Source organism: Rhineura floridana, chromosome 5 (assembly GCF_030035675.1).
Source record: "Rhineura floridana isolate rRhiFlo1 chromosome 5, rRhiFlo1.hap2, whole genome shotgun sequence".
In the NCBI taxonomy this organism is placed as follows: Eukaryota; Metazoa; Chordata; class Lepidosauria; order Squamata; family Rhineuridae; genus Rhineura; species Rhineura floridana.
The window spans coordinates 48,636,761-48,653,518 of NC_084484.1; the positions used below are offsets into that span (position 1 = coordinate 48,636,761).

General features: G+C 39.7%; 1 protein-coding gene across 3 annotated transcripts; it reads right to left on the minus strand.

Annotated features, from left to right (window-relative positions):
• Positions 1-1,748: 1,748 nt before the first annotated feature.
• On the minus strand, positions 1,749-12,077 carry ARGLU1 (arginine and glutamate rich 1). Of its 3 annotated transcripts, none has more exons than XM_061626622.1 (4): positions 11,502-12,074; positions 5,883-6,108; positions 3,500-3,583; positions 1,749-2,550 (listed from the first exon to the last, which is right to left on the minus strand). In XM_061626622.1, the coding sequence occupies exons 1-4, from the start codon at positions 11,864-11,866 to the stop codon at positions 2,386-2,388; spliced, it is 840 nt and encodes a 279-aa protein (XP_061482606.1). In that variant the 5' UTR covers positions 11,867-12,074; the 3' UTR covers positions 1,749-2,385. The 3 variants fall into 3 exon arrangements, with proteins under 3 accessions (XP_061482606.1, XP_061482608.1, XP_061482607.1); XM_061626624.1 differs by lacking the exon at positions 1,749-2,550 and adding an exon at positions 3,961-4,072 and having other exon boundaries at positions 3,499-3,583; positions 11,502-12,077; XM_061626623.1 differs by lacking the exon at positions 1,749-2,550 and having other exon boundaries at positions 3,500-4,072; positions 11,502-12,077.
• Between the last annotated feature and the right edge of the window lie 4,681 nt (positions 12,078-16,758).

Below are 16,758 nucleotides of genomic sequence, written 5' to 3' on the forward strand. Positions count from 1 at the left end.
CTAGAGGAAACATTAAGCACACAGTAAAACCAGAGTTAACGTATGCTTGTTCCTGCATCACTTTGCTTGATATCGGCTAGTGCTCAGCAATGTTCACACATACGCTTATAGCAGCCTACTGTTTCTGATAGTTCTTACGTTGCATGAAGCTCAAAAGAGCAGCACTAAGAAACAAACAAGGCTCAGCTTCTCTCAACAGCAGAAGCTGCAAAAGTAGAGACCTTCCCTTCCAGTCCAGCACCAGGACCTAAACAGGAAAATTCTAAGTATATTTAGCTGCTGTTGCAACATATTATAACTCAGTACTATTAGAGGTGTTTCATGTCCTGACCGCTTCAGTAATCAGATATCCATTCTATTTCACATCTTAAAATGCAGTGTTTTTCTTTTTTGGTAGCGTATACAGAACGCAGACACAATCCAGTAAAAAAATATCAAATGCAACAAAGATGTTTGAGTCCATGCATCTTTTTTAAAAAAATAGAAACTACACTTGGATAGTGCAGAGATATATTTTTAAAAGATTCCTTCCAATTCAACTGCTTTTAGTTACCATATCAGTTTCAATACAATATAGTTTAAAGCAAACTATTGAGAATTGAAATAGTTGTAAGTTTCCTTGGATATTTTGCTAGGTTTTAGAAAAATGCAGGTGGAAGTAAGAACAGCACAATGCTTACAGCAGTATTAATTTATTAAAAACATTCTCAAATATATTGCCCGTTCAGCTGTATATTTCATCATCATCTTTTCATCCTGTAATCTGAACATGAGGCTGTTTCAGATCTAGGCCACATACTGGAAACCTGACACAAAAGATGTTACATACTTGCACAACTAAAAGGGCATCATCACTCTCTGTTCCATTTTGATTCAGCTACTGAGATAAGAACGTTATAAACCAACTATGGATACTGTAGTTCTAGAAGAAGCATAGTACATGACAACTGAAAAATTGCACGAGAAAAGTTATGTTTGAAAATTAATCCATTTATCTAGATGCTAAAAATATTGGGGACAAAAGCGTGCAGGATCCAAATGCTCTGTGCCCAAAAAAAGGACACACGTTAACCTTCATTTGTGTTTACCATTACAGTAATAAAAAACCCCAACATTATTCTAGTGATCCAACAGCAAATCTTCCTATGCCAAAATATAAGTGCTCCAAATGGGTTATATTGATGGCTACATCAGTCTAATATCACAAACCATGACTATTATGCAGGCAGATATGCTAGCGAATCCTTTCAGCAGCCACGAGAGTTAAAAATATTGTATGTAGCAATTTTAAACTGTCCATTATGCTATTGCAGGAGGAAGATATAAAGGGCAAGGACCAAAACAACTATTAAACTAGGTTCATGAACCCAAGGGAATTTTGACTTGTTCTCGAATATAACCCCATAGTGCTGGATGACAAACTGCTTTGAAACTGAGGGAAATTTCAAAAGTCAACAATTCCACTGAGCAAGCATGAGCCTAATCAACTATTTGGGTCCTGGACAAAGAGAGAGATTCTGAAAATGAAACAAGGGTCCCCAACAAAATGAAAGCTACCACTAATCCAGCGATAGCCACTGAACAGCACAACTGAAGTAGTTTCAATTGTATATGCAAGTTTGGCATAGAGGGTAAACAAAAATATCAGTGACCTTAATACTTAACTAGTGTGCTTTTGATTATGGGAAAACAAGTTTCCATTCATTAACATAAATGTACATGCACTAAAAAAATTTACTTAAAACGTATGAATTTAAGACTTCACTTTATTCGGCAGATTGGTTATTTACACAATTGGGAATGCTGGTTGTTTTATCACTGGAATAAAAACAATTCTAGCAGAGACAATACTGAACTCCCTTTACACATCTCCAGCAACACTGACCAACTTTTTCCTTACCTGTATCAGGAACATCAAGCACAATAGTGGGATAGTATCATAAGACACCAATATTACAAACCACTGAGGATCCAGTACACTGTGGGAATTTACCAATACTTTTGCCAAACTTTTTTTCAAAAAGTCAGCAAACCAGCATTAATAGTTAACATCAGAGTATAACTCTGACATCAGTGGGTCAATAAAAACCTTATCAGACCATACATAATTTATAAAATGACCTGACCTGCATCAAGTCACTTTATCACAGAATCAAAACAGATGAGAATAGATTTATTCTTTAAGAAGACAATGATCTGATAAGGATTTAACTCAACAGAAGTTAAAATAAGAGATGCAGAGCACAGCCCCTATTAGAACAAGCTAACTTTTCAGATGTCCAAAAAGAAAAAGAAAAAATCACGAAAGAAAATAAAAAAAACACTTCAACATGAAGCTACTATACAAAGTTTGTTTCATTTTCCATTAGAGTTCAGAGCTGAAATTTAATCCTGACTCTTTAGTGAGAATGATAGTTTTGGCCTAGACTTTCCCTTGCCTAGGATCATTTTTTGCTCTTCCTTCTGCTGACGTTGTCTCTCTTGTTCTAGTTTCATCCTCTCCTCATGAATTTTTCTTTGTTCTTCAACAATTTTCAATTGTTCTTCAGCCTATAACATGAAAACAGTAGAATTTAGATATATGGATAATCCTCACATGCTATTAGTTACTCCAACATTTCTGTACAAGTATCCCATACTGTAGAAACCATTTCCTCAAAACAACCAAATTCTACACTATTAAACATTCTCTAAAGTTATATGAAAACGTAAATAGCTTGGTATGCATGTTTATTGCACACTCCTGCTACTGAGTCTACACTCATAAAACTTTTTATATCCTCATTATTCCAAGGAAACAACAGTCATTTTCAAGCTCTTTACCAATCAGAAAGTATTTGCTTTTTTAAAAAGTTGAAAATTCTTTCACAATACAGCAAACTAAGAGTGCAGTAGAGACACTGTGAAGTAAAATTGATAAGTATATTTTCTTTAAATTCTCTCATGATTATATACCTTGAGACCAAGGTTTTACTATCAGCTTCAACAGGAGTAGGCAAGATCTCAAATCTATTTACAATGAACAAGAAATATGGGCTTGATCTAAAAAGTGCACTTGCTGCATGCAGAACAGCTGTTTCAGCTCTTGTACCAGAAAATTATTGCACAAAACAAGTGAAACTAAATTCAAATATTTTTTCCATTTGCAAAAACTGTTTCATAGGTGTTAAAACTACTATAGAACATAGCTATTCTAATGCTACGTGAACACATTTACTAGTGTTTGCAATCACTTGTGGAACAACTCTAAAGAGTAGTTTAATTCTGCTTGGTGTCACACTAATTCCCATCTCCCCCTACCTGCTTTTCCCAGAGCTGTTTAGGAAGCCTTGTGGAATCAGTTTTCAGGAAGCAAGAGAAGAAAGCTCACTGACCTTCTCTAAACACACTGCTATAATTCAACACAGAGTTAAATGTTCTTAAATGCACTGATTTCAATTGGCTCAAGTATCCTTAACACAACCAGGTTGTAGACTATCATCCCTGCACTTCTACTTACCAATTTAGCTTGTGCTTCAGCAATTTTTCGATTATTCTCTTCTAGTATTCGTTCTAGCTCCTCACGCTTTGCCCGCTCTTCCTCCTAAAGGGGAGGACAGGGTAAGATGTTAGAAAAGTAAAATACTCACTCACCCATCTGCACTAGTCTTCCTAGGAATTCCTTCTGTGAACTGACTTAAAGGGGCAGCTTTATAGCCACCGTCTTTGTCTTTCAAACAGCAAATTGTGCAGCCACTAAAATTGATCTCTAATTCTAAATTTAAATCATCCCTCCCAGTCCAAACAGCAATCAACTAAACCCTCCCTAGTCAGAGAATCCTAGCCAGTTATTATTAGGTATTTTAATATCACACAAATCAACAAGGACAACTACAAAAACTGGATAGTATTTACCAAATTAAAAGAGTAATATATAAAATATAAATAAAGTGAATAATTTGTCTCACCAATCATGTATACCTACGTATTCTTTACCTATACTCCTTTAATCAGCATTAAAAGTTGAATATTTACTGTCTTGTCCAGTGTCCTGCAGAGTGTGCTCCTCGGCTGCCATACGCGCCAGCTTCCTCTTTAAAATGATTTGTACTGTTAGCTTGGCAATGCCTGCATCAGCAGCTCAACCATTTATAAAGAAACAACATACAAGGAAGGCTGAGCTGAGGAATGCAGATGTTTACGGTAAGAAGGAACAAAAATATGTAAAACATTCCTAAGGCAAACAATTAATAAGAAAAAATACATTTACTGTTAGCGAAAAGTACAAATGGTAATCCATACTCCGTGGTACTATGGGCTTCCTTCGTGGGTAAATGGACTAAACATCCTAGAGTGTGACAAGCTTAAAGACAGTATCAAACTGTCCTTCTACAATTTTAACTGGAGTTCAGGAATCCAGGGAAAGTATGATATGGAAATTGCATCTGAAACTGGGTTTCCTTCATAAATTTAAAGAAGCTTTGTTATGCAAACCATAAGCAAAAATATGGCAAGAAGGTTCAAGAATAATTTAAGTTACCATCACAAATATTCAAATTATTTAAATATTTGGAAGTTTTTTTATAAATCAGCCTGAGGTCTGCACAAAAATATAGTTAATAGGAAACAAAGCAAGTACGTGAAGAAGATACTTCTTGCTATGTTTAGTAACCAGCTACAGGTTTGCACCCTTCACTCCAGGAATTCAAGGTTATGATGTGTGGTAAAAGTCTTAATGATATCAGTCACTATTATGCTTATCCACTGTTGTTCAACAGTATCTACTCTTTGGGGAGGGACTACTATTTCAGCCAAAATCCATTGTACAAAGATGTTTTTTAAAAAATTGCAATCTTAAACAATTCAGCAGTTATTTATAGTGAAAGTTTTGATTTGTATAAATTAAATTAAATTTACAGCACATGCAATTTTTTATTTTATTTTAAGCATGCTGCATCATAACAAAAAACCTGAGGGGGAGAAATTAACTTACTGGAGCTTCTCTCCTATTAACTAGTGAACTAAAACCTCAGTCAAATCACCAGATTAAAAAATATGGTGTGAGCTGTCCGATACTCAGTACTACTTTCAGTAGAGTTAGAAGAGTTTAGCTTGAAATTTTGGGATCCTGGAGTGATTAGTGCTGGCAAGCATTAAAACCTCCAGTAGCAAATTACTGTCTCACAGAAAGACATTTTCAGCTTCTGCTCCAGCTGCTGACAGAAGAAGTCACATGTTTAGCTCAACTTCAGACATGGACAACCTGCTCTTTTACAACTCTCTAGTCTAGAGAAAAAGAAGGAGTTGTTAGTAGTCACTGAAAAAATTGATCTCATGAATTTGGCATAAGCCTTTCGTGAAGAAAGTGAACAGGATGAGAGTTCCAGTATTAGTCCACTGTGTTTTCAAGAAGAATGCATGATTGCCTTTAAGGGAGAATAAGATAATCTATTTGTTTAAAGAAAGGTAGTGCGGCTCAGCACTAGACCCTGCTTTTCATTTATTTTTTCCCTGACTGAAGGCATAAAGCCTCTTACAGTCTAGGTAGAACAAAACAAATGAGGGATACATAGTCACAGATTGTTTAACCCATTCCCCCAATACGAAAGGAATGTGGATATATCCTGCAGCCATGGCAAAAGTTTCAAACAATTCTCAAATATGTAGGTCTGTTCCATTAAAATTGAAGTATCCTTGCACAGGTTTTTGGAGAGTAACCATTTTAGGTATCAGTGAGCTCCTCTGAATAAGTTAGAAATTAGGTTTCGCAGCAATGCAAGTTTACACAAGAAGGGAATTAGATTTGCTGTATTCCATCTCCTTCTGAACGCAACAGGAGGCACAACCCGACAATGAAAGTTTTGCCATGGACTGTCTCTACTTTCCAAACGACCAAGCGTTACCTCTCTGGCCTTTTGTGCCGCAAGTTCAGCTTGTCGCTGTCGCTCGAGTTCTTCGAGCAACTGTTTTTCCATGATGCGCTTAGCCTCCTCCACCCTGCGGAGAACTTCCCGCTCAATCTCATCTTTTCGTTTCTCCAGTTCTTCTTCTACTCGCTTTGCTACAAGCTCCTCCACTCTTCGGGCTGTCTCTTCCTCAATAAGTTTCTCTTCTATTTCTTGTTGCCGACTATGACAGAGAAAGTCAAAAGATTTGTCATCTCAACTAGTCATCTTCAGCATTGTCATATACTAATTATCGCACAGATGTGTGCATCTGCATACTGTATATGTGTAACGTATACATACACAAGTAGTAGAACTATAGGATTTGACAACAGTTGTTGCTTTTTGCCCCCAGTTTCAAGAGTCTTTAAATATAGCAAATGCCAAACATGCTAGAATGCATAGTTCTACTTAATTCATAGGGTCGCCATAAGTCGTAATCAACTTGAAGGCACATAACAACACTTAATTTTAATGATTTATTTCTACATAATATATAATTGAACCTTCTCCCATGTATATGTACCTGACCCTTGAACTCATCAACAGAGACCCTTCTCTAAGTGATATCTGGCAGGCTGTTACTAGGAAGAGGGCCCAGCCCCCTTAGTGACAGCACCTCAGTTGTGGAATCCTATCCCTAGACAGTCTTTGCCTGGTGCCCACTGTATAGTTTTTGTTGTCAGGTAAAGGCAGTTTATTATCTCAGACTTTTGAGGGGCACCTTGGGGGCTTTTAAAGGATTGTAAAGCTCTGGTTTGTTGAAGATTAAGACCTATTTTTATTGATTTGCTCTACCACGGTATGTTATATATTTTTATTGTTTACACTGGGTTGTACTCAATGTAGTGCTTTTGCTGGTTCTGTCAGCCCAAGGATGTCTCCTTGCACAATGCAACATTGTCCCCCTCTCCTCCCCTTCATGCCCCTAAATCTGTTCTGGGTTTCCCAACTGTCCAGAGCAGATTTGGGAACAGCATGGGGTGCACAGCAGTGGAAGAGAGGGGGAAAGTCCCACTGCACCAGTGCAATTATTTAGTTGAATACTGCCCATTGAATTTTAATAGTTTCTAAGTATGCTGCTCAGAGAATAAACAAGAAAGGAATCCAATGTTACACAAGCAGAACTGCTCAAAGAGACTTCTTCCTCTTCTATGCAGCCCCCCCCCGGCCCACCTGATCTGCTCCAGAGGATCCTACAACCCTCCTCAGAACATTCTGGGGGTGCACAGGAACTGCAGGGAGGAAGGGAAGTTGAGGTCCCATTTTAGAAGTCTGTTCTGCTGATAGATAAGGATCCTTATATATCACCTTAAATAACCATACAATCTAATTCCATAAATGCAAAAGTTTTACGCTACAGTGAACATGAAGAACAAGCCAGAGGGGCAAAATCTGTCAATTTTAACAGTGTCATATAGTCCTTTTCTTGAACCCAGCAGATATTTAAGCTATAGTTAGATATGTACTTTCATAAACTGATATGATAAATAAAGATATTGAGACAGCATTTAATCTTAATATAACTTATTTAACAAACTTTATTTACTGCTTGATTATAAAAAACTCTAAGCAGTTTACATAAACATCCAAATTATGTATAAAAAATTAAGAACAAGTAATTAAAATATGCTTAAAACAATTAAAACAGCAACTCCCTAAAAATATTAAAATACATCAACATCTGGATTCCTACATTGAGCAGGGGGTTGGACTCGGTGGCCTTATAGGCCCCTTCCAACTCTACTATTCTATCTGTGTGTCTGGATAGAAATGTCTAAACAAAAAAGGTTTAAGCAGGCACCAAAAGGAATATTGTGATGGTGCCTGCCTGATGTCAATACCTAAGGCAGCCTTTCACAACCGGTGTGCTTCCAGATGTTGTTGGACCACAACTCCCATCAACCTTAGCCATTGGCAATGCTGGCTGAGGCTGATGGGAGTTGTGGTCCAACAACATCTGGAGGCACACTGGTTGGGAAAGGCTGAGCTAACGAGTTCCAAAGAACAGGTGCTGCCTCCAAGAAAGAACGATTTCTTGCAGAAGTGGAACAAATGTAATGTGGCACCTGTAATAGTGCCTTTTCCACAGATTGAAGAACTCGAGTGGGCACATGTGGGGTAAGGCTGTCCAGCAAGTAAACTGGTCCTAAGATATTAAGGGCTTTATATACCAGTAGTAACATCTTGAACTGGCCTGGCAACAAATGGACAACCAGCGCAGATGTCTGAGCAGAGATGTTATATGCTGTCAGGGGCTCACTCCCGTTAGCAATCTGGCTGCAGCAGTCTGCATTAATTGTAGTTTTTGGGTCAAGTGCAAGGGAAGCCCCACATAGGGTGCATTGCAGTAATCCAGTCTTGAAGTCACCAATGCTAGAACTACTGCGGTCAAGCTCTCCTGGTCCAGAAATAGTTGTGTCTTACCAAGTGCAGCTGATAAAAGACACTTTAATGATGAAAGAGTCAAAACATTACTTTTTCAGTTATTAACTTGATTCTTTGCCAAAACCCACAATCAAACTTTTTTCTGCAACCATGAGGGCCCGGCCAGAAACAGTGGTCAAAGTTACATACTTTTAAGTCCCATCGTTTTTACTGGAAACGAAGCATATGCTTAATTCCTGCCCATTAAACTCAAAGGTATAAATTTTTGCTGAATGGTGTCAGTTATGCGGTTAGGATTTTGAGAGTACATCACACAAGGACTCCTCACACTGCCAGTTGAGTCTTTCACCACTATTTACACTAAAAGTATGCAAAGCAGTAGGTGGTAAAAAGTGAGGTGCTGTGCTCTGCAGTACTTGTGACAGCCCACATACAGAAGAATCTGTTGTGAAGATTGGAAAGAAAGCAATACTACACAAAGTGTTGTGTGCCTAACAGGGATTGGCCTTTGAAACTTATTGTGCAATATGCTGCATACATTATGTAAGTTCACTGGGTACTTAGGGATACTTACCCTAACTTTAAATCATAAATCTTTATAGCGTATTGTTAAACACTTTAATATAAAAAAATGTACATGAAAATCATGCATGATGTTGTTTCTTTCTGCACATTAGGAACTCAACTATGAAAATATAAAGAATTGCCTTTTGTTTAAAGACCACTGGTATATGAAAGCTCACTTACTCTCAGTAGTTCTCCAAGGTTGCAGGTGGAGGTCTTAAGCTTACCACCAAATGACTTTTTAAAACTTCATGAGCAGGGACTGCATTCATTTTTATAAAGTATAAGATTTTATATGACTATGACATTTCTCTCTTCTGGGCATCAGACACTGTTTTAAAACTGGTTTTCTTTTATGATTTTGATCTTTATCCCAGTTTTAACCTACCCACTCCAGAATCCAAGCATTATATAATTTTCATAACACACTGATTTGTACCATGTCAAAATGCATGAAATGAAAAATATGTCATTTCATGTAGCAATACACTTCACAAGTCAAAAGACTGATGCGGGCCTTCTGTTAAACACTCGGAAGTGTGTGTCTATAGAACCCATTGAATAAGAATGTGAACTAAATAAAATAAATCTGAAGAGCTAATCTTTCAAATGTAGAGGTATGAAATACAAGAAATAATAAAATCCCAGAAGACAATGTACTATAACTAATTTACACTGGATAGATTATTGCCTCTCTTTAATTATAGCAGCTCAAAGCCAGTTCAGACATTATATCTGTTGGCTTTTTCATCCAAATACCAGCATATCAGAGTGGTTAACCTCTCTGAATAATTCATGGCACACAGTGGCAACTTCTCTGAGCAGGGAGTACTGGGGATGAGGAAATCCCAACTCTCAGAAGTTTTATCCTGTGTTACACTTCCCACAGGAACAGCAATTGCACACAAAGGTATTTGCATGAGTAAGCCATTGGATATAGTTTTAGTTAACATAGTTAGTGTTCAAAACATTGAGCACAAATAAAATGCATTTTTTTTACATTGCTTATAAAATGAACAGTATTGATATCTTATACTGGGAACAGGATCGTTATAGCACTAGAATAAGATAATTTGTTCATCATGTGAACAAAAATAAGTTTTTACTGGCTTTGGTGCTCAGAGGAGTTCACTACCAATTCAAACTAAATGTATTTAACTGTTTTCCCTGATTACCTACATGCACATAGCATCAAACAGTAATTGTGATATTCTTTTTTGTACATTCTGTGGAATAAAGTATTGACCCATAATTATGAGTGAAATCCTGCAAGCATGAGTCTCAGTAAGGCTGTGTTACAGGTCAATAGAGCTCTCTCCTCTAGTCCTGCTACTAGTCTCTGTGTGCAACACTGCAGCCAGAACATTCACTGCGATGTGCTTCATGCTGAAGGTTTTAGTAACCCACACCTCACCAAGCCCTTATACACAGCACTGCTCTTCCTTCAGCTTACCATATCCTGCACATCAGTGGAGGAATGCGATACACAGTACTTCAATGTGATGTCCAGAAAACCTCCCTTGCAAGAAATAAACTGGCTGCAATGTAGTGAAACCAAAGAGCTGCAGTGGTCAGGAGCCAAGGTACAGGGGAAAGGGTTGTACTACTGGCCCACCAATAGAAGCGTGCTATGTCTCATGCACACAATAAGTATTACTGCACTGCTTTTCATTTCAGTCTGACACACTACTGACATCCCATTTTCAGTCCTTGGCATCTCCGTGTAGGGCCAGGAAAGACTCCCTTTCTGAAACCCTGGGGAGCCTCTGCCAGTCAGAGTAAACAATACTAAGCTAGAGGGACCAATGGTCCAACTAGATGTAAGATAGTGCAAGTCATACTATAAAGTAAAGAACATATCTGTAAAGTATATCAGAATGTTAACACAACCAATATAAAGACATTATTCCACAAGTGTACCGTTTTAATGCAATTTTATAACTTTCTATCAAATAAACCTTGCCTGTATTCATCCCCTATTCCCCTTAGATCTAAAGTAAGGTTAGTTAATAAAACTGCCCACCACAAGCACTGGAAAACTAAATGTTTACTATGTGCAGAAAGTAACTGTTTGTGAGACAAGATAAAATTGATAGAAGTGGAATGAAGACAAGGCAGGGACCAACCTGACAGAGTACAGCAGTGACAGGCCAAGCCCAAAGCAAACAAAAAAGGGCCTTACCAGGGAAAAAACCAATGGAGAGGAGAGAACCACAAAAAGGGGCTGGCCTCTCATTAAGATGGCATATAGAATGGTGGCAGTTTGTACATAAATCTGGTGGCCTGTCTGAAGCAGTATCTTCAGACATCTTACAAGGGATGGGGCAGCGTTGGCGAGGGGTATTCCCAGCATCCATCAATAGGCTCCCTCAGTCGGTGCTAGACCACCCCACTCTTTCGGATAACCTCACTCTCTCTCTTTAATTCTGAAATGTCCTACCTCCCGTTGCCAACAGTAACTCTGAGTCTACCCGTTGGATGCTTCCCCTTACCAGAGATACGGCAGGGGGAGAGTCTTTCCCATCTCTATCACTGCCTCTCTCACTTTACCCAAAGCTTCCCACCGGCGAGTTCACCTCCTATCACCACCACCCTCCCCATGGCCTCTCTTTTTCCTCTGCTTACATTTTCCGCTGCCGCTCGAACTCAGCTTTCTTCTCCTCCTCCTCCCGCTTCTGCTTCTCATCGAGGCTGCTGCGCTTGCTAACGGTGCGGCCGAAGATGTCGATTCGGTCGGGCGGGGAGGAGGCGCGTTCTCGGTCCCTGTCACGTTCCCGGTCCCTGTCGCGGCGGGACGGGGCGGTGTTGGAGCGGGACCTGGAGCGGGACTCCCGCCGCCGGGTGCGCTTGCTCTCCCGTGACTTCGAGCGCTTACGCGCCCGCTCCTTCTCCCGAGAGCGGGACCGTGAGCGGCTCCGGTTCTTCTTGTTGTGCTTGGAGCTCTTGACGCGTTTGGAGTGGGACGAGCTCCGCGACCGGGAGCGGCCCATCCCCGCGAACCCCGGCGTAGCGATCCTCAGCACAGCACTGAGGGCACCTCCGGCATCCACTCTGTTCCGCTCCGCGCACCAGGTTAATCTTGCAGGGTCCTCTACCGAAGCAGGCCCAAGGCCCAGCAGCAGCTAGACAAGATGGCGGCTACCCAGCTTCAAGAAGGGGGGATTCTCCTCCTTCCTCCCGTCCCACAATGCGCCGCGCACGCCCACAATGCATCGCGACGTCGCGCCTTTGAAAAAAAGAAAGCGCCGCAGTCCTCTACGAAAATGCCCGAAGAAGCTCTAGCGGGCTTTTCCGAAAATACCCGAAAGAGGGACTCTGGACCGGTGCATTAGCGAGAAAAGCCGAGCGGTTTCCTGTAAGCAACGTGCGCCTTTACGGAAAGGGAAACGTGAAGGACGTTTCTGTGTTGTTTGGCAGTGGCTTGAAAAGGTGCGTGGACTGAGCCGAGGTCGCGGGCAGCCAAAGAAATTGTGAAAGTGGCAAGCATTCTACGTGGTTTTTTAAAATGATTTTTCAATTGCAATTTCATTAAGAAAAAATAAAGTATAAAAAAGGGAAAAAACCCTGTGAGATCACATTAACAGGACATTTAAACGTCTCTATACAGTACATCCATTTTGGTTTACAAATATAGATGCCGTCCAAATGTCCAAATATGTATCCAGATGGTGTTTATAGTAAGGATGCTCAAATGTAGCAAGGACATTTAGGTCATCAAACCATTGCATAATAGTTGGCTGGTATTTGTCCTTCCAGGCTTGCAGTATGAGTCGCTTGGCAGCCATTAGGGTACCTAAAGTCCATTCTCGTTGCCCTGCTATTAATCCCCATATAACAGGAATATAATTTAATAATACGTTGACCTCTGCGAAATTCAAGGTTTTTGCCAACACAAAATTAATGTGGACAATAAATTCTGACCAAAAGAAAATATCATTGGACGTGCCCATGCCATATGCCTCATGCATTTCTAGCATTGCACCTCCAGCATCTATCCGAATTAGATAATGCCTTCCTATATTAAATTTATATCCCACTTCTCCTCCCAGAAGGAGCCCAGGGGGGCAAACAACAGCATTAAAACATCATAAAAACAAACCTTAAAACACACTAAAACAAAACATCTTCAAAAATGTTATTAAAAAAAACCTATCAAAACATCTAAGATTAAAAACATTTTAAAAAAGAAAGTTTAAGAACATATTAAAAAGCAGTTCCAACACAGATGGAGACTGGGATAAGGTTTCTACCTAAAAGCTTGCAGAAAAGAGAAAGCACTTCAGTGGATGCCAAAAAGACAACAGAGATGGCACCTGTCTAATATTTAAGGGGAGGGAACTTCACACACACGCAAACACACACACACAGAGAGAGAGAGAGAGAGAGAGAGAGAGAGAGCCTGTGGTCTGGTCTCATGTCAGTTGTTCTCTTTGGACTCATACTAGATTGCTATGCACATTTCTGATTTGAAAGGAATCATGATTTGAAAGGAATGCTGATGAAAGTTAAAGAGGAAAGCACAAAAGCAGGACTATAGCTGAATGTCAAGAAAACTAAAGTATTGAAAACAGATGATTTATGTAACTTTAAAGTTGACAATGAGGACATTGAACTTTTCAAGGATTATCAATGCCTTGGCACAGTCATTAACCAAAATGGAGACAATAGTCAAGAAATCAGAAGAAGGCTAAGACTGGGGAGGGTAGCTATGAGAGAACTAGAAAAGGTCCTCAAATGCAAAGATGTATCACTGAAGACTAAAGTAGGATCATTCAGACCATGGTATTCCTGATCTCTATGTATGGATGTGAAAGTTGGACAGTGAAAAAAGTGGATAAGAGAAAAATCACTCATTTGAAATGTGGTGTTGGAGGAGAGCTTTGTGGACACTATGGACCGCAAAAAAGACAAATAATTGGGTGTTAGAACAAATTAAACCAGAACTATCACTAGAAGCTAAAATGATGAAACTGAGGTTATCATACTTTGGACACATCATGAGAAGACCTGGTTCACTAGAAAAGACAATAATGCTGGGAAAAACAGAATGGAGTAGAAAAAGAGGAAGACCAAAGAAAAGATGGATTGATTCCATAAAGCAAGCCACAAACCTGAACTTACAAGATCTGAACAGGGTGGTTTATAACAGATGCTGTTGGAGGTCACTGATTAATAGGGTCGCCATAAGTCATAATCGACTTGAAGGCACATAACAACACATGATCATTTCTACCCCCATGGGTGCAGCAATAAATGTGATGCAAAAATGGCTAAGGATTTCTTGCTTTTTTTACAAGCCAAAATCCATTTCTGTACTTATAATGAAGTCAAAGACTGTGTTTACATGATCACTTAATACAATTACCATGGTTGTTAAGATGTTGAGCTACGCTTGCTGTTAGGCAAGGGGTTGTTCGGGGGGTGCCTCGAAAGGGCAGCAAACTGTTAGTGATCACTGATGGTTATTTTATTTTTACTCTTCAACATTGCCGCTTATGAGATTTGTCTGCTTCAGCTGCTAAAATAACTTGGCCAGACTTGGGTACTATGTACCTTGAAAAAGGGTGGAAAGGCAAAAAGAAAAGCCTGAGGTAAAAGCAGGATGCAGCTTTTGGAAGCTCATTCATTATTGACTGTAAAAGCTCTGGTTTCACTTCACTGCATTGGTCTTCAGTGCGTGTGATTAGATCCACTGCCACGTCACAACAGCAGCACTACTACCATGCTAATATATGGTAAGACATAGAAAGGGTGTCTTCAAATACACATTTGGGTCAAAGGTGGGTCCTGTGTCGGAAAAAGTTGCCGACTACTGCTTTATTGGCATTAGTTCCCATCACCACCACATCATATGGACTAAGTTGCGGAATTATCAAGGAGTGGTTATGAATATAAAAACTGACACCTTAAGGACAGAAAGTGCTGTGAGCTATTGATGGGGCATCAGATCACAGGTGAGGCAATCCTATCACAGCAGTGATAAACTACTAGGATACGATGTTTTCAACTCTGGTATCTAGGAATAAGTGAATATTTCAATTTCTCTCGCTTTGTCATTTTTCAAATCTTTCCACATCAGTTTGTGAATTCATTTTTTAAAAAAAGATAGTATGAAAATTCATCAGCACTTGAGTGCGCATTTCCCCTTATACATATTTTGTATGCAATTTTGCCTAATATAATGCATTTTTGTGTATTATTTTCAGTAATATATGTACTTTATGCACAATTTACCTTATATGTATTTTTGTATATATTGTTTGGTTGAGAACTGCATAAAAAATTCAGAGAAGTGCAAATTTTGAAGGATAGATGTGTCTTGGTTTGCCAATTGGTTCAAGAAGTGAAAATTAGGTAGTTTCTCATTAAAATGCAAATAAAATCAAATTTCTCCTCCATCCTTACTTACCCCTATTTCTCCCCCAGACTCAGTAACTTTCAGAGCAATCCAACTCAGGGGAAGCTAGTGGAAGGGGTGCCGGCAGAAGAGGAGCTGGTGGGAAGGTCCAATTGCTGTTCAGGAGCCTCCGGGCTAGCTGAATGCTGGCTCAGCTGGGAGCTGTGTGCAGGAAACAGAAAGTAAAAGCCGGCTCTCACAAATACCTCTACTGGGGAGTAAGCGCTCTCCATAGACTTCCATTGCAATTATTTTCTTAGACTGACCTTTTCCCCAGCATAACTTTCCCCCAGATTGGGACCTGCAGGAGCACTCCGAACATGAGTTGGATGTGGTCTAAGTCCGCCCCTGTGGCCCCTCCTCCAACATGCTCCTGGAACGTCTCTTTTCCAGGCCTTACACTGGTTTCCGCTGGCTCCTCTTCTGCCAGGCTGGGCTTCCCCAGCCGACCCCTGGCTAAGCCAGCTGTGTTTTGGCTGTACCGCAGCTGTGCCGCAGCTGAGCCAGGATAAGGGGCTTCTGCCAGCAGAGCTGGGACCCTGCCAGCTCAGCCAGGGCTCTGCCATATCTAACTTTCCTCAGCTCAGCATAAATTGCAGTTGGATTGCTTATTGGGTTTATTTACAAGGCTTGTTAACAGTAAACGCTATGAAAACTCACCAACCTGCCTGCACTCAGTTGTCAGTAGTCGAAGACCCCTTTCATATGCCTATCACCAGGAGCAGTTAAACTAGTTGGCACATTCTCTGCAGCAGCCCCATGGCTTTGGAATTCATTGTCCATTTGTTTCTGCCAGACCACAACACTGCAGCCTTTTCGTAAAGGATTTAAGACTCCTGTTTTTTCTCTGGTTTTTCCCTGAACATTATTGGCCTAGTTTTGCTGATGGTTTTGATTATATTTTAGTAATTTTAGGTTGGCTGCATGTTTTATTAATTGCTGGTCTTCCAATATTTTATTTATGAGTATTTTAAAATCATATTTCCGTGTTCCTCCTTGACAGAACCTATTCTTAAAGGAGCCCTTCTGAAGGTGGTTTGGATGGTAGAGGCAAGGGAAGGGGCTTGTGGCTCTCCATGTGTGGAAAGCGCTCCCCAACAAGATCCACCCCCTGCCATCACTAACATTTTTTCTGTGCAGTTAAAACCTTCTTCCAAGTATCTGACACATTATGATGATGTTGCTGTTTATTGATGATATATTTTTGCTGTCAAAGCTTTTGCTGCAGTTTTACGGAGATTCTTCTATGGATCATTGAATGGCTTTTGTTGTAATGTATTGTTCTATTTTTCTGATTTTATGTTTTAAATTTTTGTGAGTCTCTTAAGGACTCTTTATGTGGCAAGCAACTAATACACTGAATTAAACACAACAATAACTATTTTAAATAAAAATTTACATGTATAAAATAATTGGCATATAATAAATGATCTAATTTACTTTCTGCGAAAACAAGACCAGGAGCAGACTGTGGTACAGATCATG

What these genes read in the sequence shown, in the direction of transcription:
- ARGLU1 (XM_061626622.1), bottom strand. Translation starts at nt 11,866, where the DNA reads ATGGGCCGCTCCCGGTCGCGGAGCTCGTCCCACTCCAAACGCGTCAAG. An exon ending in CGGCACAAAAGGCCAGAGAG is followed by an intron (nt 3,584 to 5,882) that starts GTAACGCTTGGT and finishes CCTCCCCTTTAG; the next exon opens with GAGGAAGAGCGGGCAAAGCG. An exon ending in CTGAAGCACAAGCTAAATTG is followed by an intron (nt 2,551 to 3,499) that starts GTAAGTAGAAGT and finishes TTCATGTTATAG; the next exon opens with GCTGAAGAACAATTGAAAAT.